This window comes from Protomyctophum parallelum (genome assembly GCF_964188405.1).
Source record: "Protomyctophum parallelum genome assembly, chromosome: 13".
In the NCBI taxonomy this organism is placed as follows: Eukaryota; Metazoa; Chordata; class Actinopteri; order Myctophiformes; family Myctophidae; genus Protomyctophum; species Protomyctophum parallelum.
In genome coordinates this window covers 30,024,978-30,051,100 of record NC_139708.1, presented here as the reverse complement: position 1 = coordinate 30,051,100, position 26,123 = coordinate 30,024,978, and the positions used below count along the sequence as shown (strand labels likewise).

Here is a 26,123-nt window from a genome sequence, read left to right as displayed (position 1 = left end):
TCGGTTTCTGCCCCCTCAATATCGCAACTCTTCTATTAGATGGCTCTGGGCTTCATATATCTATGCTGGGCTTACACCATTGAGTTTTTATAACTTTTAACAACTCAATCCGTTGTCGTTGTGTTGTGTACGTAGGCAATCGAGTCTTTCCCACACTGTTGACTAGCTCTGGTCAAGGCTATGGACAGCCTGGTGGGCGAGGTTAATGGACCAGAGCTATAACTGTTGACATGACACAGCAGAAATTGTGAAATAGGCTTGAATTTGCTGCCTCCCTCAGGGCAGGAGGTTGGAAGAGTATTTCTTCAGTAATAATAATAATAATAATAATGTGTGTGTGTATAAATGGTGCATTTATATAGTGCCTAAATGTATCCAAGGCGCTTTACATAGACTGCATTACATTCACACATACACAAACAGCCACCGCCGCCTGTGTGTGTGTGTGTGTGTGTGTGTGTGTGTGTGTGTGTGTGTGTGTGTGTGTGTGTGTGTGACACTTGTGTTGAGGAATGTGGTATAAAGCAATACTGTCCGGATGAATATGAGAATAACTATTTTTTTGGGTGGACCGTGGACATACTCTAAGCCTTATCGGACAGTAAGATTAAGTTTAAGTTTTAGAACCACTGGCCCATTGAAAGTTCCATCATTTACCCAATACTGCCATCTAGTGTAGTCAAGTGTCAAACGTTAGCACTGGTTGCGCGCAGAGTGGTGGTTGCGCGTCTTTGCGCAGCGATGATACTACAGAAGACGGAGCTCCTTTTTCCGGACATGTGATCGCTTTGTGGGCGGGGCCAGGGCTCTGATGTAAACAGAAAATACGTCTCATCTCATCCCACAGATAAGTCACAGTACAGAGAGAATCGGCGAGATTAACCTCAATTACTCGCCCTTAAAAACTGAAATAAACCCCCAAACGATACATTGTCATCGTTTGTAATATGTGGTAACGCGCAGGATCAGAGACAGGCGCAGCCATGGACTTCTACATCAATCTGAAGGTGAATTTTCGGGGGAATGCGAAGAATTTTCTCCTGTCGGGCTCCGAGACCAAGAGCTGGGAGTCGATGGAGGCCATGGTAAGAGACGGATGAACGACAGACGGACAGAGAGACAGTATATGTCATCATTCATCATGAGAGGACACATGAACGACACGACAGAGTGTCACCAAGCTATAAGAGCAGGGCCGCACCATCATTTACCGTCATTTAAACGTGCTGTCATCCATGTCGTGTTTGTGTGAGTCGTGATGTGTGATTTTGTAATATCATCAGGCAGCGAATGTTGATGATCAACATCTTGGACGCAAACCTCACAACTGAAAGACAGAATCCGTGTAGAATACACATTTTAGGTCAGTGCTGTGTGGATAAATCTAATGGGTCTATATTGTAGACTATATTTCAGTGAAAGCCACCCTACTATCCTTTTCCTCTTTGTCTACACCTGGACTGTAGAGGTGCACATGCAGGCCTAGCCGCAATTTGCAACTCTAGATTTTTTTATAATGGGGTGAATCTAGAGTTGCAACAAGCTCCATCCACTTCCTATTCATCATTTTTGGTTTGTGATCTGCTTGTCTTAAACGACGTTAAACTCACCAACATTGCAGCTGTAGTCCAAGCTTGAATTATCCTCTTTCAATCTGCCGAGCTTGTTTTTTATAAATATCCACCGTAGACATGTTATGAGCTACTTTCTGTCAAGACATCCTCTGCAAGTGATTATTTTTCTAAGTGCTGGAGTTTGGAAGCACTCGTCGTACGTCACTGAACGGCCCTGCATTCCACCTGTTTCGAATTTGCACATAATGCAGGAGGCAGCAGCGCGATCCGTTAACAAAAACGAGTGCTTCCAAACTGCAACACTTAGAAAAAGAATCACTTGCAGAGGATGTCTTGACAGAAAGTATCTCATAACATCTCTACGGTGGATTTTTATGAAAAACAAGCTCGGCAGATTGAAAGAGGATAATTCAAGCTTGGACTACAACTGCAATGTTGGTGAGTTTAACGTCGTTTAAGACAAGCAGATCACAAACCAAAAATGATGAATAGGAAGTGGATGGAGCTTGTTGCAACTCTAGATTCAACCCATTGTAAAAAAATCACACCAGTGTGAACCGAGTGGTGAAACTCCCGTCTATTGGTTCTCTGTATCATTCCAATTTGTATCGTTCCAATTTCTTCTCTGTATCGTTCCAATTTCTTCTCTGTATCGTTCCAATTTCTTCTCTGTACTCTGGTGCCCCCTACTGGTATAAATAAGTAACATACTCGTGCTCACTTATACATACAGGTACACATACAGGTACCTACCTACCTAGGTACACAGACATTGCTGGATGTAGGAGTGATTGCACCACTCAAAAATCTACAGTTGCAAATTGCGGCTAATGCAGGCCAGCAAGGCTGCATCAGTCTGACAGACAGGTCTATTTATTATTCCACTGCTGGAAATAGAGTTAAGGTTTCCCCTGATAAGCACTATACATTGACAAGCATGTAGGCCCTTATTGCAGAACTTTGGAGTGTGTGTGTGTGTGTGTGTGTGTGTGTGTGTCTTGCCTGGTAGCAGAAAGACAGACAGACAAGCAGGATACACTGTGCAATTGTGTCACACAATTAGATGTCACACAATCATAGTGTTGCTATAGCAACATAATTAACAACGTTACATTATATCACCAACTAAGTGACAAGGCCATTCATCAAAAAGTGTCATTCTTGTATTTATTTAAGTACAATTGGTTCACTATAGCCAAGCTCAGCGGTTAACAATTGCTGCATCTTTTCATGAAATTTTGCTTTTGATTCTGGATTTGTAGCTCACCAAAAACGATTTGTTGCTCGCCCGCAACAAATCAGCTGTACATACATCAGCACTCTTTCAAACAGACAGTGGAGACACACACACACACACACACACACACACACACACACACACACACACACACACACACACACACACACACAGTTTTATCACTGTGGTTGCATTCAAATGAGTCATGAAGTGCAAATCACATTCTCAGCAGCAGCTGGACTCTAGTGTTGAGTTGGCACAAAGCTGTTGGCTGGGACTTCAGGGCTGAGTGGAGAAAATGGAATTAACCAAACCTAGGAAACAACATGTTGAGTAATAGCCTATGGACTATGGGTACTTTCACTTTTCATTCATTCATCCATCCATCCATCCATTCATTCATTCATTATTCACTTAATTTAATTAGTTTATTTGTAACGTGATGAGGGCAGAGACGGATAGAAAGGAGGGGATAGAGGGAGTGAGAGGGAGAGAAGAAGATGACCAGCCATGTCACCAAAACAAGAATAAAATAAAAAATGTTATGACAAAATGATGATTTGAAGGTGATAGTTAAGCTTAGCTTTATTTTGTCCCATTAAAGCAGTAGAATTTGTGGTAAGAATTTCTATTAAGTTTTGTGTCTATAATGCATTATAACCTCATTGTAATGCATGCAATTATAAGGCATTATAACTCTTATAATAATGCTGTTCCACTGAGCTTTATAATGTACCAGCACTTATAATATGTTATAAACGTAATTATAAGTAATCATACATGCTTATAAAGGTTTATATTTTATAACAATTGCTAGAATGCCTTGTTATAACTTATAAGCGCATTATAAATGCGATTATAAGGCATTATAGAACCGACCTTTATGTAAAGTGTTACAGAACAGGTTGCCTGTGTCGGCACTTGCAAACATTGCGCTAGACTGATGGGTCCAATCCTGATAAACCCTAACTGAGATGATAACCCTATACTCCTATAGCATCCCTGTTCAGGGCATGTCATAATAGTGAACACAGGAGCTATAAACTACTGTGACACGCTGTGAGCTTTTAGATCGGCTAAAAGGAGGGGACCAAGTATAGACCCTGGGGGCCTCCCGGTCAACAAAGTAGTTAAGATATCTGAGACAGAGGCTAGCCTGCAGGCATATGAGGAGACAGATGACATGCAATGATAAAGGTGAGACTTTCAGATGGACTCATCAATAATTTAGATCTTGAACGAGAAAACGTCAAAAGTAGTAGATGTTTTTTCTGCTTTAGATTTTGAGGGCACCTTTGGGGGCGTGGCACCTCCGCCATTTTGTTTTTTTCTAGGGCACATTTGGATGTGGGTGTGGCGCGACACATACTCTTTTATATTATTTTTCTAATGTGTGGCTGTTGTTGAGGAGGCTAACGGGAACTAGGCTGAAATACATCTCACTGGCGTACATGGACTGCTGGATTTATGGTCCATTCGTATTTATAACAGGGAGAGGAACCTTAATTTCTCTGAGTGCTGCTGAGTTGCAGATGTCAGGCTGTTGAGTTGTAGTTCCACTGCTAGACTGTGCAGGGATGTAGAGAGAGGAAGAAATGGAGAGGAGAGAGAGATAGAGAGATGAAAAAAGGGGAAGAGGAGAATAGAAGTAATTTAATTATACACAGAATTAGGTATAAAAACTTCAATATTCTGTAAATATGACGTATTCATTAACTGAACTTCATTTTATGCAACTATATAAATAACTATATACTACTATATAGACTATAGAGCCACAGGGGTAGAGTGGCTGGATGGTAACCACAAGGTTGCCAGTTCGAACCCGGCTAGCCCAGAGTTAGTGTCGAAGTCCTTGAGCAAGACTCTGAACCCCTATTTGCACCTGATGTGCTGGTTGGTGCCTTGCATGGTTTCCGCCACCATCAGTGTATGAATGTGTGTGAATGTGTGAATTGATGCACAATCTATGTAAAGCGCCTTGGATAAAGGCACTATATAAATGCACCATTTACCATTCATATAAATATCTTCATATAACACACACACACACACACACACACCTCGACACTACAGGCTGAGTCACTGAGTTCACCCTCATTGAAATGATTGTTTTGTCTGAAATCCAGGTCGCTTTCTGTCCTGTCCACAATCTCCATCCCTTCTCTCTCTGTTCTCTCTGTCATTTAGCTTTTTCTCTCACACTCTCTCTATCTCCCACCTTGCCTTTTCTATCTCTCCTCCTTTGTTGCCCTTTAGGACAAACCGTCTCGTCGATGCTCTGTCTTTAACTGTGTGTGTGTGTGTGTGTGTGTGTGTGTGTGTGTGTGTGTGTGTGTGTGTGTGTGTGTGTGTGTGTGTGTGTGTGTGTGTGTGTGTGTGTGTGTGTGTGTGTGTGTGTGTGTGTGTGTGTGTGTGTGTGTGTGTGTGTGTGTGTGTGTGTTTCCTGTACAGGTAAAGCGTTCCTTTGGACTGTGTAATCTGCAGGTGACCTATTTTGACGAGGAGAGCGAGGAGGTGAGTCAATGAATGAACACATCACCATATTGGAGATGTGACATCCTGTTTTAACGCAGGGGTGGTGGGTATCCATCCGTCATGCAGTAAAAGAAAAGCTATTAAGCCATGTAGAAACTGTAGAAACCCAAACCTCTCTCACACTGTTTCTCGCCCTGCCCAGATCTGCACCATAACCGTAGACATAAGAAAGAAACACATGACCTGCTGGTTGTGGTCGAATATACTGTACATGTATTATATTTTTATTGTAGATAGCAGAGCTTGTTGATCGGCTATTTTAACTATTCATCATAAGACAAAGTATATTGGGCCAGTTAAGTGCTTAACAAACAGTGCCTAACCTAATTAAGGTGAATGAATGAAACCACACCAAACCCATGCTTAAACATTACCAGCCACAGGCTACAAATGATAAGCATTTGATTAGCCGACAATCCGACATCTGCATATCTGCAATCCTTTATAGTATTTAATTTACGTTACGTTTTAATTTTGCTCCTGGGAGAAGAGGTGTTAACTTTACAGTTGTCTCATTCTGATATGACTCTTCCAACTTGGTGACATGTCTCTAATATACTTTGGTGGCATCCTCTGATAGGCTTTCATTGCTGTCATTCCACAGTTGAGATCTGTGAACAGTATTTGTCAGTTTGACAATTTAGTAATTAATCCACATGGTGATCTCATTTGCAGCTTGTTATTGCAGTATCTTCTGAATGAAATGTTTTCCTTATACAATGGCAATAAAGTTGAAGCAGTTGCAATTTCAGTATTTTGTGTAGTTTTGACACGTGTCAAATCATGTTTTGATGCCGATTATCCATACAAATGCAGAAATGTTCTTATAAAAGCAAAATTAATTCATAAATGTACATTTAGAATAGAAAAGAAAAACATGCCCAAAAAATGACAAATTGGTAAGCAATTGAATGGATAATATAATTTACATATTTGTTCTTTTGTTGTTACAGGTGTCCATCAACAGCCAAGGTATGCAAAGTACACACACGCACGCAGCACACACGCACACAAATAACACAACGATGAATTAATATGGAAGTTACTGTTATGAATATGAGATGTTCAATAACATTATTAACATGGTTTCTGCTCTCTGTACAGCTGAGTATGAGGAGGCATTGAAAGTAAGTTGTAAAGTTGTATTTTGTTTACATTTCCATAGTTGTACTATGTCTATGCCTTTATGTTATCTATTTTAGTCTGTTAATATATTACATATTGGTTCATTCACAGTGCCCAGTATTAGCACTCTCCCCTCAAGGCAGTGTACAGTAGGCGTCACAATGTGATGCAACACATTTTGAGCTTGTTTAATTAAATGCATTGAAAATTTGAAATTGAAACAAACCAAATTGATCAAATTCAATTAGTGCAACGTCATGTATTCAGTTCAGCTCAAACGGGGGCTGCACATCTGACCAGTGAATCTAACTGATTGGCGTGTTCTCTCTTTCCGTAGAGTGCGTCGAGGCAAGGCAACCGTCTGCACATGAACGTGTATGAGACGCGAGGCCAGCCAGCGCGCGTCCCCACCACCACCACCACCACCAAGTCCAGCGGAGCGGAGCCCAAGAGAGGCTTCAGACCGCCCCAGCACTGCCCCGCCCTGGCCCAGGTGGTGAGCCGCAAGATCCAGGCCGCTGTCCCCGAACAGGGCATGGTAAGAAAGCTCATTGGATCCATTAATGAATATATACTTCTTGGTTTTTGCTTGTATAGTCCAGTGTTTCCCAGTCTGGGGTCTGGGTAGCCTGGAAACCAGACAAAAATCTGCCACAGGAAAAGAACATTCCCTGGGGAGATTGGTCTGGCACTCCTCGGTTTTAATTACATTTAGCTCACCCCATAGTTGTGGGTGACCAATCAGCCACTATTCAAAGTGAGACTTTTTTGCTGTGATTAGAATCGGTTTGTAAATAAATCTTCCACACCGAAGTTCCAGATTAATATCTATGCAGTGATATTAGTCGATGGCACCGCCAACTCAGCAAATGAGTAGCACGGCTTGGTGCAGCAAGTCGTGCGGGAAGTACTGGGAGCTGATGGTAGGTGTGGCGCTCCTCCTCAGCAATCCATCTCCCAGGGGTCTAGCGCATTGTAACGGGTATACAGTAGACTCCCGCGTGTTACCGGCTGATACCGACAATAAGCCACTCCCGACCTACTTCACTTCTAGGGGTTGTCAACTCCCTGGAATTCGGCTAAAAGACAAAATCTCACTGTATACACACACAGTATGTGCAATGTTTTATATATTATATTTACAACCTGTATTATAGCATACCGGTATGTGTATGATCTGATTGAACTTTGTGTGTCATTGATTCCCAACAATAAGGAACAAAGGGACACACATCTTTTAGTTTCCAAATAAGGGGTTAACAATTCCAACAGTAGAGCTCCAGACTTCCCTTTCCAGAGCAACATTAGCAACTTCCCCCTGGGGGATCCCGAGGCGTTCCAGTGCCAGTGTGGAGATATAATCCTCCCATCTGGTCCTTGGTCTGCCAGTGGGTCTCCCCCCAGTGGGCCGTGCAGCGAGGACCTCACTGCTAGGGATGTTGCACAACACCTGTGGTGGTGATAGTGGTGTTGCGTGCGAGGTCATGCACCAACATGAAATGGAACCAGCACGGACAGAATGTACCCCTGTTAACCCGTTTAGACCTGAGGACGCATCTGCGTCACCTTATAGCTTTTAACCAATATTTTAAACTTTATATGTTGAAAATAGCAGATCTGCTATTTTTTTTTAATCGTGGAAATGTGCGCAAATCTTTGAATATATAATTCTTTCACAGCAACCGTTTCAACACATGTGTTTTCTCCCGGTCCCTGAAACAACATATTTTCAGATGCGGGTCGGCAGCCAAATACATATACATATTTTGAGTTACCAGCACTGACATAGAAACATAGGTATTTCAGAAAACTGTCAGGATTTGGAAGACATTTTGTAGAATCTGCTGACGTACCTGATGAACTCTTGTCTTCTCTTCCCAAGGTGATTCTGAAGGAACTAAAGGGCACCAAAGAAGAAGACAAGACTCCTCCGGCCTGGTTCACTTCCTACATGGAGAAGGTCTGTGCACTCTACAGGACAAACTATGCAGTGTCTTTACAAAAATGGAACCATTTCTGGAATAATAATAATAATGATAATAATGAACGGATGCAATTACTTTATCCATTTCTGTGTATTTCCCCATTCTTGACACTTTACTTTTCCCCTCTTCTCTCATACCAAATCTGTCTCTACCTCCACCCTACTATCTACATATCTCTCTCTCTCTCTCTCTCTCTCTCTCTCTCTCTCTCTCTCTCTCTCTCTCTCTCTCTCTCTCTCTCTCTCTCTCTCTCTCTCTCTCTCTCTCTCTCTCTCTCTCTCTCTCTCTCTCTCTCTCTCTCTCTCTCTCTCTCTCTCTCTCTCTCTCTCTCTCTCTCTCTCTCTCTCTCTCTCTCTCTCTCCCTCCCTCCCTCCTCCAGTTCAAGGACCAGGTGGTGCGTGAGGCGGTGGAGAAGATCTGCAGGGAGTTCTCTGGCCAGTGCTGCATCCACAAGCCCCTGGGTGGCGGAGGGGGTGGAGGAGGAGGAAGAGGAGCGGGGGGCGGTGGAGGAGCGGCGGCAGGAGGCCCAGACGAGGCCCAGCAGGTCCCCGAGGTGTCCTCCTCGACGCTGCCGGGCGCGCCCTCCTCCTCGTCCTCCACCCCTCCCTGCTCCTCCTGCCGGGGGCAGACCACCGGAGGAGGATACCAGTGCAGGTGAGGCGAGGTTGAGCACCACACATGGGGTGTATTTTATTATGCGCGCAGAATAACTTATGCGCGCAGAAACACTTCACATGTGTTACCGATGATACTAATTAAGGCTCTGTTCCATTTTGGTCAAACGGAGTCCGGGTGCTGCTACTGCGTGTTGCTCACTGGAAACACTCTGCTACACCAGTGTGTCCCAAAGTGTGCTTGAGTGGGTTCCAAATGGCCCTGTGAGGGTGTGTTACTCTCTGAAATTAAAACGTTTGATAACCACTGTACACTAAATGGAGCCTCAATTAGTATCATCGGCAACACCTTTGAAGGAAGTAGGGAAGTGGCCCTGATGTAGCTAGGAAGAGTTCTTTCCAAAATGGCTGCTGTACATATACCCTATTTATTCTCAAAGTGGGGTCCGACGTCCCCAAAATGATCTTCTGATTGGTTGTTGTGGAGTCTGCATGTTTCATAAAATGGTGTAATGGTGAAAACGAAAGATGGAATGGAAGAGAGAGTACAGGAGGGAAGGAGAGAGCGGGATGTTGATGCAAGAGAAGGGAAACGAAGGGGAATTTAGTAGAAGTAAACACAAGACGCTGACATCGTGTTTGTTTACTTGAACTGGAATTCGAAACCTAACACTAGTGCTAAGTTTCTGTTCATGGCAACACCCCGACTCACTCCAACCCCAAGTACTTTCCCTTTCTGGTCCTATTTAAAGCCAGGCGCTGTTGCCCAGAACCTTAATCGTACGGTGATCACCTTCTGTCTCTTTATAAAGAGAGTACTCCATTGGAGGAAGGCTTGGTACAGTTAGGAGTTCATGTTTCTCAGTGGTGTTTAAAGATCATCTGCCCTGTGAAGGTACTACTGTAGCTTGATGCTGTATTTCACGCATCATTTAGATCAGTTTCTCTAATGGCATTTTTGTGTATGATGGCTAAACTAATACATATTTACCTCCCTTCTCTGTCTCTGTCTCTCTCTCTCTCTCTCTCTCTCTCTCTCTGTCTCTCTCCAGTGTGTGTACGTCCTGTACTCTCTGTGAACCCTGTAGCTTCTCTCATGACCCCAGTCACAACCTGGTGAGGGCCAGGACTCCTCTGTCCATCCCCGAGCACGGCTCTCCAGCTCCGGACCACAGCAGGTATAGGAAAACATTTGTCATTATCTGGTTGTGTCCATGACACCTCTATCTATCCCTGGACATAGATTTTCTGTATTGAAATTAATGAAACAGTTACTCATTTTAGAGTTATTGTTAAAAGTGTTACAGTACACGTTTGTGTTAAAGAATATGAAACTAGCAATGTTGAGGTGGATTCTTGATATAGGGAATATTCTTGCAATTTTGAAGTGTGTTTGTTTTGTTTATTTGAATTATGCTTCTCTATTTGACGCTTCATCTATATGTGTGTGTGAATCCAGGTTCTACAGGCGGGGGGACCGTAGCTTCATCTGTATTTGTGTGTGTGAATCCAGGTTCTACAGGCAGGGGAACCGTAGCTTCATCTGTATTTGTGTGTGTGTGATTCCAGGTTCTACAGTTGGGGGGACCGTAGCTTCATCTGTATGTGTGTGTGAATCCAGGTTCTACAGGCAGGGGGACCGTAGCTTCATCTGTATGTGTGTGTGAATCCAGGTTCTACAGGCGGGGGGACCGTAGCTTCATCTGTATGTGTGTGTGAATCCAGGTTCTACAGGCGGGGGGACCGTAGCTTCCGCAAAGCGGAGAAACAGCGCCTCAAAGCGGAGAAGCGGCAGCTGAAGGCCGAGGTCAAGGAGATCAGGAAGCAGCTGAGGATGGAGAGGCGGGGCTTACAGTGGAGCTCCGCCCACCGAGACGGGAGCTCCTCCCCCGTGCTCTTGCAGCCGCGGGCCACGCAGCACCACAGCCCTGAGTACGTTAGCAGATAAGAGAGTAAAACGGTCATTATGCATCTGTGAGAATGTACTGCAACCCTGACAGTGATTATGTGTGACATACAGTAAAAGTTACTAACTCTGACTCAGACTTTGGTCGATCTCAGGCCAGAAGTGGATGGTGACTCATTCTCAGTGGGCCACTGACTGTAAATACCTTAGATAGGGGAATATTGAGGTCAGCATGTTTCACCTCCAGAACATATTCTTTTCAATGGCCGTGGCTAGCGATTCAGAGGCTGAAGCCGGGATATCAGTGTGTGTTAGTGTTTTGTGTCACGACTTCATAGATAAAAGAAACCACTGGTTTCAAATCAACAATTCTCAAGGGTGGGTTCAGTTTTTTTCCTTTTGTTTAATGAGTTGACTTTGTGTAACTGACTTGGCATGTCTTTCACAACAGTGCTGTATATCCTATTCTGGTTCCAGTTCCAAAGCACCCCCCCACCCCACCCCTCTCATTCCCATTGTGACTCACGCCTGTCATTGAATAGCCGTCACCTCAAAACAAGGGGAGGGAGTCGATGACAAGTGGGGAATATAATTTAAATTATATTCTAATTCTAATTTAAAGCGTGTTTTTCTTGCGGCCCAGGCGTCCAAAGCGCCCCTGTCCCCTGGTGGTCCCGGCCATGACGGCTCTGTTCCTGGACGAGAACCTTCCAGATGGGACCCGACTCCGACCTGGTACCAAGTTCATCAAGTATTGGAAGATGAGGAACACTGGAACGGTCAGCTGGGGCGCCGAAACCAAGGTATACTTTAATCTACAATCACTTCCAGGTCAGCCGGATAATGCTTCTTCTTCTCTGATTATATTGTTCATTCTGTTGGCACTGGCCTAACGTTACCTCCTATGGTGACGGGAGGGAATGTGTTAACCACTCTGTAAGAGGCCCCACTGTCTTTTTGCTTTGCACTAAATAATATCTTCGATTTAAAGCCAGTCTGCGAGCTTGTAGATATGCTATTTTTGCCAAATGTTCATACCAGAATAGGGACGCTAGGGTTCATGTGGTTAACGGATGTGGTCAGAGCTGATAGTTGACCTTGTTTCTTTGCCTCTCCCTCCAGTTGAAGTTCATGTGGGGTAACCTGGCGGTGGGCTCTGGAGAGCGATGGAGAGAGGTGGCTGTTCCCTTCCTACAGCCAGGACAGGTGAGAAGAGAGAGAGAGGTGGCTGTTCCCTTCCTCCAGCCAGGACAGGTGAGAAGAGAGGAGAATAATGAATCTGACAGCAGAGCAGAGGAGAGATGCAACGGGGAGGAAATAGGAGATGGAGTCGAGAATAGGACATGAGAGGAGTGCCAATAAGATGAGCCAACATAAAAGGATATGGGGGTGGGATACATGATAGATAATATATACGGTTACATTTGTCATCTTCTACAGACACACACGCACACACGTACGCACGCACGCACACGCACGCATGCACGCGCGCGCACGCACACACACACACACACACACACACACACACACACACACACACACACACACACACACACACACACACACACACACTGCTAGTCCTCCAATAACAAATGAAACTGGAGCTGGCATATTCATCGAGTTCCCAGAGTAGTGCACTGCTATGCAAGTTTTTCGATTGTTGTTTTTCAAACGGTCATGCTCGTAATTCAGTTAACACCATACCACAACTTTTACTTTACTACTGTTTTTGTATGTAATAAATATATGTTTCGAGTTTTGGGGTATTTCTGCTGTATTCTTCTGGTGCAAATGTAGTTTCTGCTAGCATGAAATGTGCCATCCATTTGATATTCAATCCAACTTGACTCCCACAATATTCAAAATTGGATAAAAATGATCAATGTTAGTTTAAAAACCTTTTTACACAGTAACAGTGGCGGTGTCCAGGTTTTAATGGCTTAAAACCTGGACATATAAAACTAGAATAGGAACGCTGGGGTTCTTGTGGTTAAATGCGTCCTTGTGTGTGTGTGTGTGTGTGTGTGTGTGTGTGTGTGTGTGTGTGTGTGCGTGTGTGTCCAGGTCGGGGTGGTGAGCGTAGCACTGTGTGCCCCCAGTGTGGAGGGCTCCTACACCTCTCACTGGCGCCTGGCCCACGGGGGAGAGCAGTTTGGACCCAGAGTGTGGTGCAGCATCGTGGTCGATCCCCTGGCGCCGGCTGCCATGATGGCTGATGGGATACTGGTGTCGCCCTGCGTCACGCCACAGGTAGGATGGAGGGAGGAATATATGAAAGGACGGAGGAAACATTTATATTTACAGTGTCTTTGATTTAAGGGCAGTTTGTTTATCTATTCTGCTCTGTTCTGTGCTATTCTGTTCTTACTATTCTGTTTTGTTATGTTGTGTTGTAATCTATAATTATTCTATTCTATTCTATGTTGTAATTAGGGGTGGGACGATTCACTTAACCTCCCACTTCGATTGTGCTGCACGATTCTTGCTCAAATGTGAATCTCGATTTCCTCCACAAGAAAAGAGATCCCGATTCTCACACGATTCTCATTTTTTCCATGAAAATATTTATTTAAAAAAACGTATAAACAAAAACATAAGAGTAACTAAAATGAATTGGACAGCCAACTCCTGCTGCACGATGCTTCACGGTTCTTCACAAAATGAGATTGCATAATGCATAGGTGCCGAAACACTTGTTTCATTTACATATTAGGATGTTGTTCCCCCAAGTTACTTTCCTTTTTTATACTACAAAAAAATAAATAAGACAATATAGACCATGAAAAGTTGAATCATCAATTCAATGCACCAGATAAAGTCAGTCATTCTGACATAAAACAATTTTAATAATCATTAAAAATCGTGATATTTGAGTGGACCAATGTTTTTTTTGTGTTCACCCCTAGTAGTTGTAATCTGTTCTATTTTACTGGATGTTGTAGTAATCTATTCCGTTGTGTTGTGTTCTGTAGGGTAAGATTACGCTGGGAGCGTCCAAGGACAGTAAGTCGTGTACCTCCTCCAGGGACCAACCTCTGATGTCAGTAGACCAGGAGGAGTACTACATTCCATCAGTGGACCTGCTCACTGCACAGGTACTGCTGCTACCTCTGCTATTACACTATACTGGGCCAGGAAGGGCATTTCAAGCATGACTCAGAACCAAGAATAGGTTTGCATAGCATTTCTTTTTAATTATATATAATTCATTCTGTGTGAAGCCCTGGTCCGGGGAAATATCTTGAAGTGCATCTCTGTCTTTCTTAGGATCTGCTGTCCTTTGAGTTGTTGGACATCAATATCGTCCAGGAACTGGAGAGTGTCCCTAACGACACCCCAGCTGGTAAGGCCACCTCACGTCACCTCACATCAGTACCCACCGATTGCTGATTAAACGTGTTGGCTGCTTTCACCACTTTCATCCCAGATTGTGCCTTATAGGTGACTGAGGGATCCACCCACTGAGCTTGTGCTCAGTCACCCTGACCCTACTATACAGAGTAGACCCTGATATACCCCTCTGTACTGAATCAATTTTCAACCGGGAATCGTTTTTTAATCAGATCGTAACCCCAAGAACTGAAATGGAATCATCATTCATGAGTATTACCAAAAGAGTCATATCCTTAAAACTGTACTCACCTACTTGAATCAGATCTGTATCCTGGTAACATAAAGTTATTGAACAGTAAACGTGCAACATTACTAGTATAGAGTCTGGTTGATTCTACAACTACACATCTTTCACTTTTGCCGACTCTCTTTGCCGATTTCTCCTCACTCCCTCCCTCTCCTTGCTCCTTCTCTCCGTTCGTTCGTTATTGGCAGGGATGGGTAGATGAACCGATAGAATGCATCGTTGTCTTGGGTTCATCTGTCCATCCCTCCTTCCATTCGTCTATCCCTCCATGCATGCTTCCATCCAGACATGAGTCCCTGCATGTCCCCTTTTCACCATGAAACCCACACGCATGACAAAGGCCCTCTCTAGGTCTGACCCTCTGGGAGAGGCAGAGGTCGTCACTATAGCATTTATGGGTAACGTTTTTCCTTGATGCCATTCTGCTGTGGAGTTCTATTTGTAGTTTGTTAATCAAGAGAGGTTGAAGTTCAAGCCTATTTAGTAAGTAATAATCCAATCAATCAATCAATGAATCAATCAATCTGTTTTTTTCCTCACAACAATTAGCCACCTATCTTCACAGGTTGCATGTTTGTTTTAGAATTGATTTTACATGAACTCATTAAAACCGGGATCTGCATCTGTGCCATTTTAGATTTTTGCATTGGCTATCGCTGCCAGCTTGTACATCTGCTATTTTTGAATTGTGTGAGAACTAATGATTCAGAACACATTTGCAGAATCGGCCTCAGGTCTTAACTCATTTACTGCAGGAGTTTCCGTACAACAGTCTTCAGCCACTGTCCGTGTTTTTGAGCGTTTAGTAACTCTTTCAAGAACCACAGAATATTTAGTTATATGACGACGTACTGTAAACACTAAATATCTCAACAGAAAAAAGAGAGTCTCTGTTGTAGAACATTAGTTCTATGCCAATAAGACAAATTTAAACACCTGTGTTGGTCCCCAACATGACATGTGTGGGACTACATTTGAAACTCATCAATACAAATAAAGTTGCATGTTATTATTATAAGTATTATGAACATCATCATGCTATGATCAATTTCTTCAGATGTGCCCCAGGGGGCGGCTCCTGGAACAGAAGGGGGTGGAGTCCCAGCACAGGAAGAAGGTGAGGATGACATCAGTGGGACCCAGTTTGTCTGTGAGACTGTGATTCGCTCCCTGACCCTGGAGGAGGGCCCTGACCCCACCCCCCTCCGAGGGACACGCCCAGCACCACGTAAAGGTGAGTTGGACATGGACGATGATGATATATGAAGGCATTGTGGATGTCTGTAGTCTCTGTACAGGATTGCGGGAATTGCAAATGTTAATTGATTCCTGCAAATCTATCACTCATAATGTGGGGAGTTCCTGCACAGATTTACAGCTGTTATTAATACATTCAGCCAACGTGAATGCAGGAATGACTAGATGGAAACGCTGTATCATTACGGAATGTTTTCCGTATAAGGTGAACCCTATAAATCCCCTGGATTTCATGCCTTGACGTGACAGAAACTTTAAATGACACACAACTATAATACTGCAAAACAAACCATTCTTTGAACTTCCTCTCAGTGGTGCGTCCGGCTGTCCAGGGTGGCTCCGCCTCTTCCTGTGGGAAAAGCAAAGCGTTGAAGACGGAGCAGAGCCCGGAGACTAGCCCCACCAGCCCCTACTCCCCGCTGAAACCACCCGCTGCCCTGAAGGCCTCCCTGCCAGTCTACCTCAAAGCCTCTCTGCCCATGCCCCTTTCGGCGACCCCGGGCCCCAACGCCGCGGCCGCTCCTCTCTCCGCCCCCCCAAGGGCCTCGGACCTGGAACTGTGCATCGGCGTGGACCCCGGGGCCAAGGTGGGAGAGGAGGAGGAGGAGAAGGAGAAGGAGGAGATGGAGGGGAAGAAGGAGAAAGAGGGGAAGATAGACGGGGTGAGGAGTCGCTCTTCCTCTGCCTCTTCGGAGGATTACATCATCATCCTCCCTGACTGCTTCGACACCAGCAGGCCACTGGGGGATTCCATGTACAGGTACGCACGCATGCACACACATACAGTACATCAATATTCAAACGTACACATTTATAAATATACAGTGAGGAGCATGACTTGTATGAAGCCAAAAGGAAAGATTAAGCTTAGTTAACAACCTGTAATCTTGCTTTGATCGTGAAGATGACAATGCTCTCGTATACCTCCACTTTTAAAAACTGCATGGGAGACAGAGTGATCTTCTCTACTGCAGGGAGGCATGCTAACTTCCCTTGTAGTTTCAACTCAGTCCAATGACGTTGATGCCTCTGTTGTTGCGCCCTCAAAAGGTGACCGTGGGCATTTGTTAGTGGACATTTGTGTTCTGTTTCTCCAACATTAACCACATTTTGGGCATGTCATGATAGGCGAACAGATTTGGTGTAGAGGGACAAGTATAGACACTTGGGGGACCCTCTCAAGTAAATGGTGCATTTATATAGCGCCTTTATCCAAGGCATTGTGCATTACATTCACCCACACATTCATACACCGATTGCGGCGGAAGCCATGCAAGGTACCAACCAACACATCGGGAGCAATTTGGGGTTCATTGTCTTGCCCAAGGTCACTTCGACATTTAGACAGGAGGAGCCGGGATTCGAACTGCCGACCCATGGATCATTGGACGACCTGCTCTACCTCTTGAGCCACAGTCGCCCCTAGTGTTTGACACTTTCGACTAGAGTATTTTTTAACCCAGCCATGTTCATGTCGGACCGGTCTGACCACACCCCAAAGCCAGCAGAGTAACTGCCCAGTTTTCCACTCGATTTATTCTTTATTCCTTGCTATGGATCCCCATTAGCTGCCACTGATGTAGCAGCTACTCTTCCTGGGGTCCACAAAAAAAATCAATTTCTATTTAAGCCCAGGAAAACGCACGCACGCACGCACGCACGCACGCACGCACGCACGCACACACACACACACACACACACAGACTTGCTTAAACACCCCATCTCTCTTCCTAATATTCCTCTTCCTCCACCAGTTCAGCCCTCTCCCAACCAGGAGACATCCTTGCCGAGACCCCCACGGACCCTGACACCCCCTCCTCTGACGGCACAGACCCTGCCACGCCGGACGGGGAGCGGGGGGAGGCCGCGGGGGCCGAACAGTCGGGGGTGTCGGAGACTAGCAGTGCCAACGACATGCTGTGTACCTCTCAGACTCTGGACGATGAGCCCCTCACGCCAGAGGTGGTGGCTCCGCCCACAGCCTTCCTCACACCCAGGTATGCCGATGAGGAGAAGACGCTGGCTGTTAGTGTGCATTCCAGTTCGTTGTGTTCAAAAATACTGAAATTATCTATTCTTACAAGTGAGAAGTTGTACCCAACACATGGCAAGAAACCCAAAGCCACAACAGCTACGTCACTATTGCAACACCCACAACACCATCTTACACACTACACCCACACACACTCACACGGCAGTGACGTCACACACTTACCTTCGCAGTGTTCGGGACCTATCTCCTCCTATCGCGCCGGACGCCAAAACTCAACACCACCCGCCAAACACTGGTCATTTAACTGCCACCAAAAATGCCTCCCTTCCACACTCACGCCGCCAATGCATTTGTTTACTACAAACACTATCGCCCGAAGCACCCACACCCCCGGAACACTGTTGCCCTTTCACCACGCTAAATTCGCCAGGTCTATGCAAGTGAGCACAAATTACATGTGAGAAAATTCATTCACAAGCCCACAAATGCCATTCAAATGCCATTCAACACACACTACGACTCGCTTACAATTCGTTCGAATTCGCCATTTCTTCTGCGCGACCAGGAACTCCCACACACACACACACACAACACTGGTGCGTGTTGAGACAGAGTAATGCCTGCCGCGCGGATTTAAGCTGTCAAACCTATTTTGTTAAAGTTAAATATGCCACAGCTTGCCTGAACTGTGCAGCTGATACATACTGTATATACAGCATTGTCATATTTAAAAGGCGCTTTATAGCTTCTCTCAGCTCAAAGCGTGTATGAATAAGGAGATAAATGAACAGCTGACGTCGGTGGGAGAGGACGTCAGCTGTTCATTTATCTTCGGCCGTACAGACTCCATTTGACGCTTTTCACCATTAGAGACATTTACACCAAGCTGTCTGTTCCTACAGTTCCTACTGTAATAATATTGGGCTAATATAGGCTACCAATATGTGGGTAGCCTACAGGGATTTACCCACGGAATGAATATATATATATAATCATCTATACCAGGGCTGCCCACACTTTTTTTTACTTCAGAGCTACTTTCAAAACGACCAGCTCATATACCCACCAAATAAAACTATTATCCCATTGCTGAAAATAGTTACAAAATGTAATTGAGGAGCCTTTCATAGGCTACATACAGTGGTGTCCCGTTCGTCTGTACCAGGCTGACTTCTATAGGTTTTGAAAGGTACCTTTCTTTTTTTTCTTTTTTTTTTTTACCCAGGGAAGTAGCTGAGCACAGGTGCTCATTCTCAGCAACGCCCTGCACATCGAAACACACACACACACACACACACACACACACACACACACACACAAAATGTCATGTCAAAGGTACCTCTGGACGCCACACCTCTGATGGGTGGGGTTTAGTCTTAAGGGGTGTGTTTCTTTCACCCACTGTGTAATACAATAAATGGACGGTAGGTGGCAGTAGTACAGAGGCCAGAGCAACTATAAGACAAACGCACATGGGAAATAGAGGGGGGGAAATGGAAATGGTAGGGTTTTTATTTTTGGTATTTGACTTTGCTACTGATGATTGTACGCAACAACAAGTATTGCATTGTGTGTTTGAGCTTACAGGCCCTTTTTGATGTCAATCAATCAAGTCATCTCAGGTCATCTCAAGCGGCAGATGCAAAAATCGTTTTTTATATTAAAATTATATATATTTTTAGGGCCATGTCATGTGGTCTACCTGCAAAGCCTTTGTGATCTATACTGGTAGATCCTGATCTACCTTTTGGGCACCGCTTAACGTCAGGTTTTGTCGGCCAGCGCCAAAAATGCTCCCCGACAGCATAATCGGAGCAAATACCGGGCAGTGTGTATGAGCCATAACGTGTTGACTACACTACACTACACTAATAAGGACACATAATAATAACTAATAACCCATCCGTTACTACATGTCAACTCCCGCAATTTCCTTCTTCCCATAGTGCGCGGCAACGTAACTCTGGGATGAGCGGCCGCAAAGCGGCCGCGAAATTCTAGTATATATATATATATATACAAACCTAACCCACGTGGTGATGTGACACATTCTGACATTGTAGATTGGTTACAACTATAGCTTAAATAATACTAATTATTTGATTTAGTAAGTTAGAATTGTTGATACAGTATGTAAAATAAACAAAACAAAGGTTGTATATTTATGTTGTGGTATTGACAGTATGATATATCACTTTTCTGTTGTTCAGTCCAGAGAGTGCTGGACAAACTGACAGTGACTCTACAGCTGCCACCGCTGAGGGAGGAATGGAGACAGAGGAGGGTGAGCACGCCCCCCCCCCCCCTTAATTTAGTTAAAGTTGGTTATAACACTCCCACTATATGTATATGGATATAATGGATTCATCGATTTTTATATTGGGAAGATACCAAGTTTAGCTGTGATCGTGGCATTCTCAGAAAGAGTCAAAGTTCAATGCATTGTCTAATGGACAGAAACGACTTCCCCCAATGCGGCAGGAGAAGGAGCCAGTAATATCAATATTAATTGCGACCATAGGTCGCAGATTACTATGAAAACCTGCAAAACCCGTCCGTCCTTCTGTCAGGTCACTCCTCCATATATGGTTGTCAGCCCATCACGCCTCGTGACATCACGCCTCGTGACACGTCATAACACCACATATGGTCGACACTACATATATGGCCGTCTCCATATGTACAGTATATGAAGGTCACGACACCGACCTCATCAAACCCTGGATAGCCATACATGGAGCTGACCTGTTCTGAATGAAGAAAGAATGATGAAAGTTTTCAGGGCGAGTGTCTGTAGTTCTCCCTGCTGAGAGCTCCGCTGACGGGGTGCAGCCGTGCTGCCTTGAGTCGCTCGAAGTAGTGGTGCTCTCGCTGGATCGCAACTCACTTAATTACCAGGGTGTCACTCATACCTCAGTCATGCTCATTTTGTGACAAAACAGAGCGATAGCAATCGCTGCCGTTGTGGGTGTTAATTCAGCATCAGACAATCACTCAACATGTGTGTGTTGGATCCCAGGGTCCAGTTCTAAACAGCCGTTGACAGACGAGACGTCAGCTGATGAAGACGCTGAGGACGGGAACCCTGAGGACCCCAGGTCTCACCCGCACACACACACACACACACACACACTGAACTTTGAACAACCAGGTATAAGAGGATAATGTATTTGTAATGAGCCTGTGCTATATCTCTCCAGACATCCAGGTATAACAGGAGGTCTTGTTAAAGGAGCCCTGTCAGTAGCAGCGTCCGCCTACAAGGCTCTGTTCACTGGTCAAGGTCCCACACAGGTCAGTAAGATATTCCCCAGCTTTTGATCAGGTGTTACGTGCAGATGTCAACAATGTGTTGACATAAATACTTTTTACACACCATTATAATATTATAATCTTACTTTGATCATAAGACCCAATTACTGATATGTTTCCCTAATGTCTTTCATTTTGTATATCCTCCCTAATAATTGAATTTCACTCTTCATTGTAGAACAGGGTAAATCTTGGTTTTTAAATAATACAGCTTTATTACATTGTTGTTTACCGTTGTTTCAGCTAGGTTATTTATTTTGGGCTAATAGTGCAGATGACACAACGCTCGAGCACAGCAACTACAGGTTCATGCGCTGGGCGCATCAACACACTTCATGTCGGCGCTGAGCGCTCTGGACATGATATTGTTTATATCGGGCAGAAACCGCTTTTTGTGTGTTTTTTCCTAAATTAACACCCTACTTGATCATACTACAGCATCACACAAACGTGTACAAAATAACTGGAGCTTGTCGATCTGCTATTTTGGAAATTTGAATCCTGAAAAGTAACAGATTTGAACACATGAGGTTTCCACCCGACAGAGACAATATCCAAAGTGATCCTCCGCTCATAAAAGGCTTTCTGCAGACACGGCCCCTTAACTTGCATATATGCCGCACAAAGTGTGCTTGAAGTATGTGTGGCCAGCTTGATGAAGTTTTGGTCTTCTGTCCCGTCCAGCCTCCCGTTGATGCGTCCACCCAGGACACCATGATGGCGGTGCTGGTGGAGATGGGCTTCAGCGACCGGCCGCTGAACCAGCGACTCCTGAAGAAACACAACTACAACCTGCTGGACGTGGTCAATGAACTTGTTCAGATGACGGACAACGACTGGTACTCCACACGCTACTGAGGAGAAGAGCAGGGGAGAGGAGGAAGGAGGGGAGGGGAGGAGAGGAAGAAGGAGGGAAGAGGAGACGTATAACTACAATCAATGAGGTATTTAAGCTTGTTGCACATGCTACTGATGAAGGAGACAAGACAAGAGGAATGAAGAGGAGAAGAGAAACACACAACTACCGTCTAATTGACGTGGTCAGCAGAGTCATTCCGATGATAGACAGTGACCTGAATAACTAACCCCACACTACTGAGGAGAGGAGAGAGGAGTTAAGGAGAGGAGACCAAATGACTGACAATCCACCCTTTATCAATGAAAAAGAGGCATACTTAAAAGAGGAGAAGAGAGGAGTGGGAGGTGAAACATCACCTCCAGCATCTGAGGGAGGAAGGGGAGAGAAGCTTAGGAAGAAGAACAAGGTGAGAAAGAAGCAAGAGGAGGATATATCCTGTCAAATGATTAAACAAAAACAGTCATTCCTTTTCCCTTGTTCTTTGCCCAACTTTCCTCTGATTGGACCAAGTTGACTTGTCTGTAAGCGAGCTCCTCTATGACCATAATGAAGACAAGAGACATTCCGGTGAGCTCTCTGGGATAAAGACCGCCATGTTATATAGTCTTACTGTACATTCAGCGTAGGCCTTCATAGTGGTAGATCAGTTGCTTTGCATAGGACACGGACAAACACAGAGATAGGCGAAAGAGAGAACTGTTATTCAAATAATTTCAATGTTCATATCTACAGGAAGCCAGTAAAAGTGTAGGCAAAATAAAGGTGTCTCTTTTTACGATCGCCAAACACCCCAGCCCTAGGTTGTTCAAATGTGATTAGATTGGGACTGAATATCCACACTGAATTGTGCTATAGTCCACTGGTTCTTGATGTCGGGTCAGGGTAACCCACTATCCAAATGGACCCTTACAGGTCTGTAACTGCGAGTGTACAAATGGAACCAAATGTTTGTTCCATGGTTGAGTTTACCACTGAGAATTATACAGTGTAGTTCGGGGTTCTCAAAAATGAAGAGAAATGTACCCGCTCACGGTTACTCATTGGTCGGCCCTGGACCAGACGTTTGGAAACGGGTAGAGGCCGGTACAGAGTCTCTGTGCCTGCAGCATTTTCTAACGGAGGATTCATCATTGGTTTATGTCTGTATCACTGGAACTTAAATCGGAGAATCAAATAACGTACGCACAAACACACAAAGTATCTATGTAGGCCTACCTTACTCATATTCTGCTGTGTATGTATGAATACAAAAACATCCCCACAGATGCATTGCTTATGAGAGAAAATGTACTCCTCAACATCATTTGTGTGGAGAATCTTTGTTGAAAGATTTGTATACAATACATTCTTAACAGTTTACACTACATTTATACACTGTCGTACAACAGGGTTGCACGCCAAAAATTGCAGATTATAGACAAAATGTGTCATGTGGTGAGCTTGTAGATAGGCTACGTTGGGGTTTTGACACTGTCGTATGACAAAGTGTGGCTCTTATTCTATTCTTCTATATAGACTTGCGGGGAAAAGACTGTAGGACCGTGAACAATATCGGCAAAAGGAGTGGAAAGAATACTAGAATATCAAACTCTAGTAGAACTACTACAATTACTTGACTTAAATTTTACTCAGGTAGAAGTATGATTAATTGTGTTGAAAACTACCCAAGTAAAAGTACAATACAAGTATAATACAAGTCTTTTGTACACTTTTGAACATTCAGAGTAACTGTTAGTTGCATACAGTAATGGTCACTTTGAAAGGACCAATGTGGCATCCTGACGGTCATCATTTCACTATGACTAACTATGTCCTACCAACCAATCTCTGATGACGTTCTCTAAAGCACTTAGTCTAGCTTCTTTGTCAGAAATCTTTCTGAAAGATTGACTTACGAGACAGAGGGAGTTTAAAGCAGAACTATAGGCTGCTCTATGAGTCTTGCCTTTACAAAAGTAGTTGAGTACAATACTTTGTCAAAACATTTACATAAGTACCGTACACGTTTGCATAAAAGCTACTCAATTGCAGTCAATCCTTCCTTCCTAAAATCTACACCTCAAGACATATTAGGAACACATCAATATGGACTTCATGACGGAATGGATTCCACAGGTTAATCAGTGAATTCACTTGAGTTTGTCCATTCGACAGTTCTCCCTGAAAATAAATAGTTCGTCATGGACGATATTGGGATGAAATTAATGCTAAAAAGATGCTCAATTTTCAATTATCTTTGCGTTGTTTCAGTGTGTGTTGTAACATACGTTGTACTGACAAGTAAGGCAAATTGTTGTTATGAGTCACAAAACTAATTATATTTGAAAATGAAATATTCTATTTAAGAGTGAATATCATGTACAGTCAGTGGGTACATGGCTAGTAGTGAGTGCATTCCAAACTTGTAACACTGGAAGTCAAATGATATGTATCAAGATTGAAGATTGTTTGTTGTTTGGTTTTATTTAATGGTTTATTTTTATGTATGAGCATATAAGAATTTTCCATTATGGAAAATATGTGAATGTGTTAAGTTAATAGTAATGATTCAGAATTTAGGACCGGCGTGCAATTGGTGCGAATGTTACCAAGAAAAGATTGTTTTTGCACTCAACAATACTGGGATTTTGAGGCGGTGAGGTGAGGGTAGAGTTGAAGGAATAGATTACGACTGATGGATCTAAACTGGATTTACCCTAATTTTACCTTCTCTGTGAAGTCAAGAGCAAACCCACTATATAACACAATATTCCTCTATTACAGCTAGTTTTAGGTTTCATCTATGACCCTCTCAGAACGTCCTGCGTCCCAGTTTTGGTTCAAGACCCACCATATACGAAAACACTTGAGATCACTGTTCCAATAATGTGCAGCCCTGATGGCCATTGACCGGAAAGTCTAGGATTAGCAGATAAATAATTTGATTGTTTCTGAATTAGTTTTTATAAGATTATGTATATTTCTCATAGATTCTAAGTGAGGATTTGGACCAGTATTTAAAAATGCCCCTACCCCTCCCAATTCCCCCCTCCCCTTTTATTTTTTATTTATGTTTTAACTTATTTGAGGTCTCAGCTGTGTTTCTCATTGAATAGTCAACTATAAGTTACCCTCTACAAACTTTATATTGCTTTCAATGGTAAGGTTTAGCGTCGCATCGCCATATTAGTGCATCTTTGGTCTATTGACATTTACAAGAGTACAATTCAAGAGCGAACACTGTTTCATACTGGTAGAATATATGGTTTTATTGTCATGATGTCAAAGAGGGTTTTCTTAAACAATAATGAACAAGGACCCTGTTCTGTTATTTCCTCCTTCTATTGTCATTGGGAAACCCACTAAACATAGATTGACCATTTGTTTAAAGAATCCTTGCACGTCAAATGCATAACCATGGGTTTCAAACTGGTCACTTGTTCTGCATTTAACAGAATGGGGAAAATGCATAGCTTCAGTGTATTCAGTCCATGTACTGTATGCTTTCAATAAGGGTAGGGCTGGGCAGGTCAGAGCTATTTTCCTACAGTGTCTGTATACAAAGTGAAGTATTTGTGTGTGGGCGGAGATGTGAGCTTTTATGTCTGTGTTGCACTTTATGAACATGGTATGTGATGTACAAATCTGTCTGTAATAAAAAGTCACTACACTTACGAGTAGGCCTACGACTTGTTTTCTCATTAACTTTCTGGTGAGCAAAGTAAACAGGTTGTTGGCAGGTAGATGAACATTTCTGCAAGGATCCCCCTTAGTACGACGGGGTCGGGTCAGTCCACCCAACAAAATAGTATCTCATATTCATCCGGACATTATTGCTTTACACCACATTCCTCAACACAAGTGTCACACACACGGGCGGCTGTGTGTGTGTGTGTGTGTCTATGTAGCGCCTTGGATAAAGGCACTATATAAATGCACAGACACACACGTATATATATTTTTTACACGTTATAACAGTGAACAGTAAACAACAACAATTTTACTGAAGAAAAAAAACATGTTTAACACAATAACAAAACATACATGAAACAACCTCCTGTGCCCTGAGGGAGGCAGCAAATTCAAGCCTATTTCACAATTTCT

At 43.7% G+C, this 26,123-nt stretch overlaps 1 protein-coding gene across 3 annotated transcripts; it reads left to right on the top strand.

Moving 5' to 3' along the window:
• Positions 1-835: 835 nt before the first annotated feature.
• nbr1b (NBR1 autophagy cargo receptor b) lies at positions 836-25,724 on the top strand. Of its 3 annotated transcripts, none has more exons than XM_083780281.1 (21): positions 836-1,085; positions 5,266-5,328; positions 6,303-6,321; positions 6,454-6,476; positions 6,812-7,012; positions 8,357-8,434; positions 8,839-9,113; positions 10,126-10,251; positions 10,799-11,005; positions 11,623-11,782; positions 12,102-12,185; positions 13,044-13,229; positions 13,952-14,074; positions 14,247-14,322; positions 15,677-15,853; positions 16,189-16,636; positions 17,631-17,873; positions 20,080-20,153; positions 20,889-20,967; positions 21,070-21,163; positions 21,866-25,724. In XM_083780281.1, the coding sequence occupies exons 1-21, from the start codon at positions 984-986 to the stop codon at positions 22,037-22,039; spliced, it is 3,012 nt and encodes a 1,003-aa protein (XP_083636407.1). In that variant the 5' UTR covers positions 836-983; the 3' UTR covers positions 22,040-25,724. The 3 variants fall into 3 exon arrangements, with proteins under 3 accessions (XP_083636407.1, XP_083636406.1, XP_083636408.1); XM_083780280.1 differs by having other exon boundaries at positions 12,102-12,233; XM_083780282.1 differs by lacking the exons at positions 20,080-20,153; positions 20,889-20,967; positions 21,070-21,163; positions 21,866-25,724 and having other exon boundaries at positions 12,102-12,233; positions 17,636-17,811.
• The last annotated feature ends 399 nt before the right edge of the window (positions 25,725-26,123 follow it).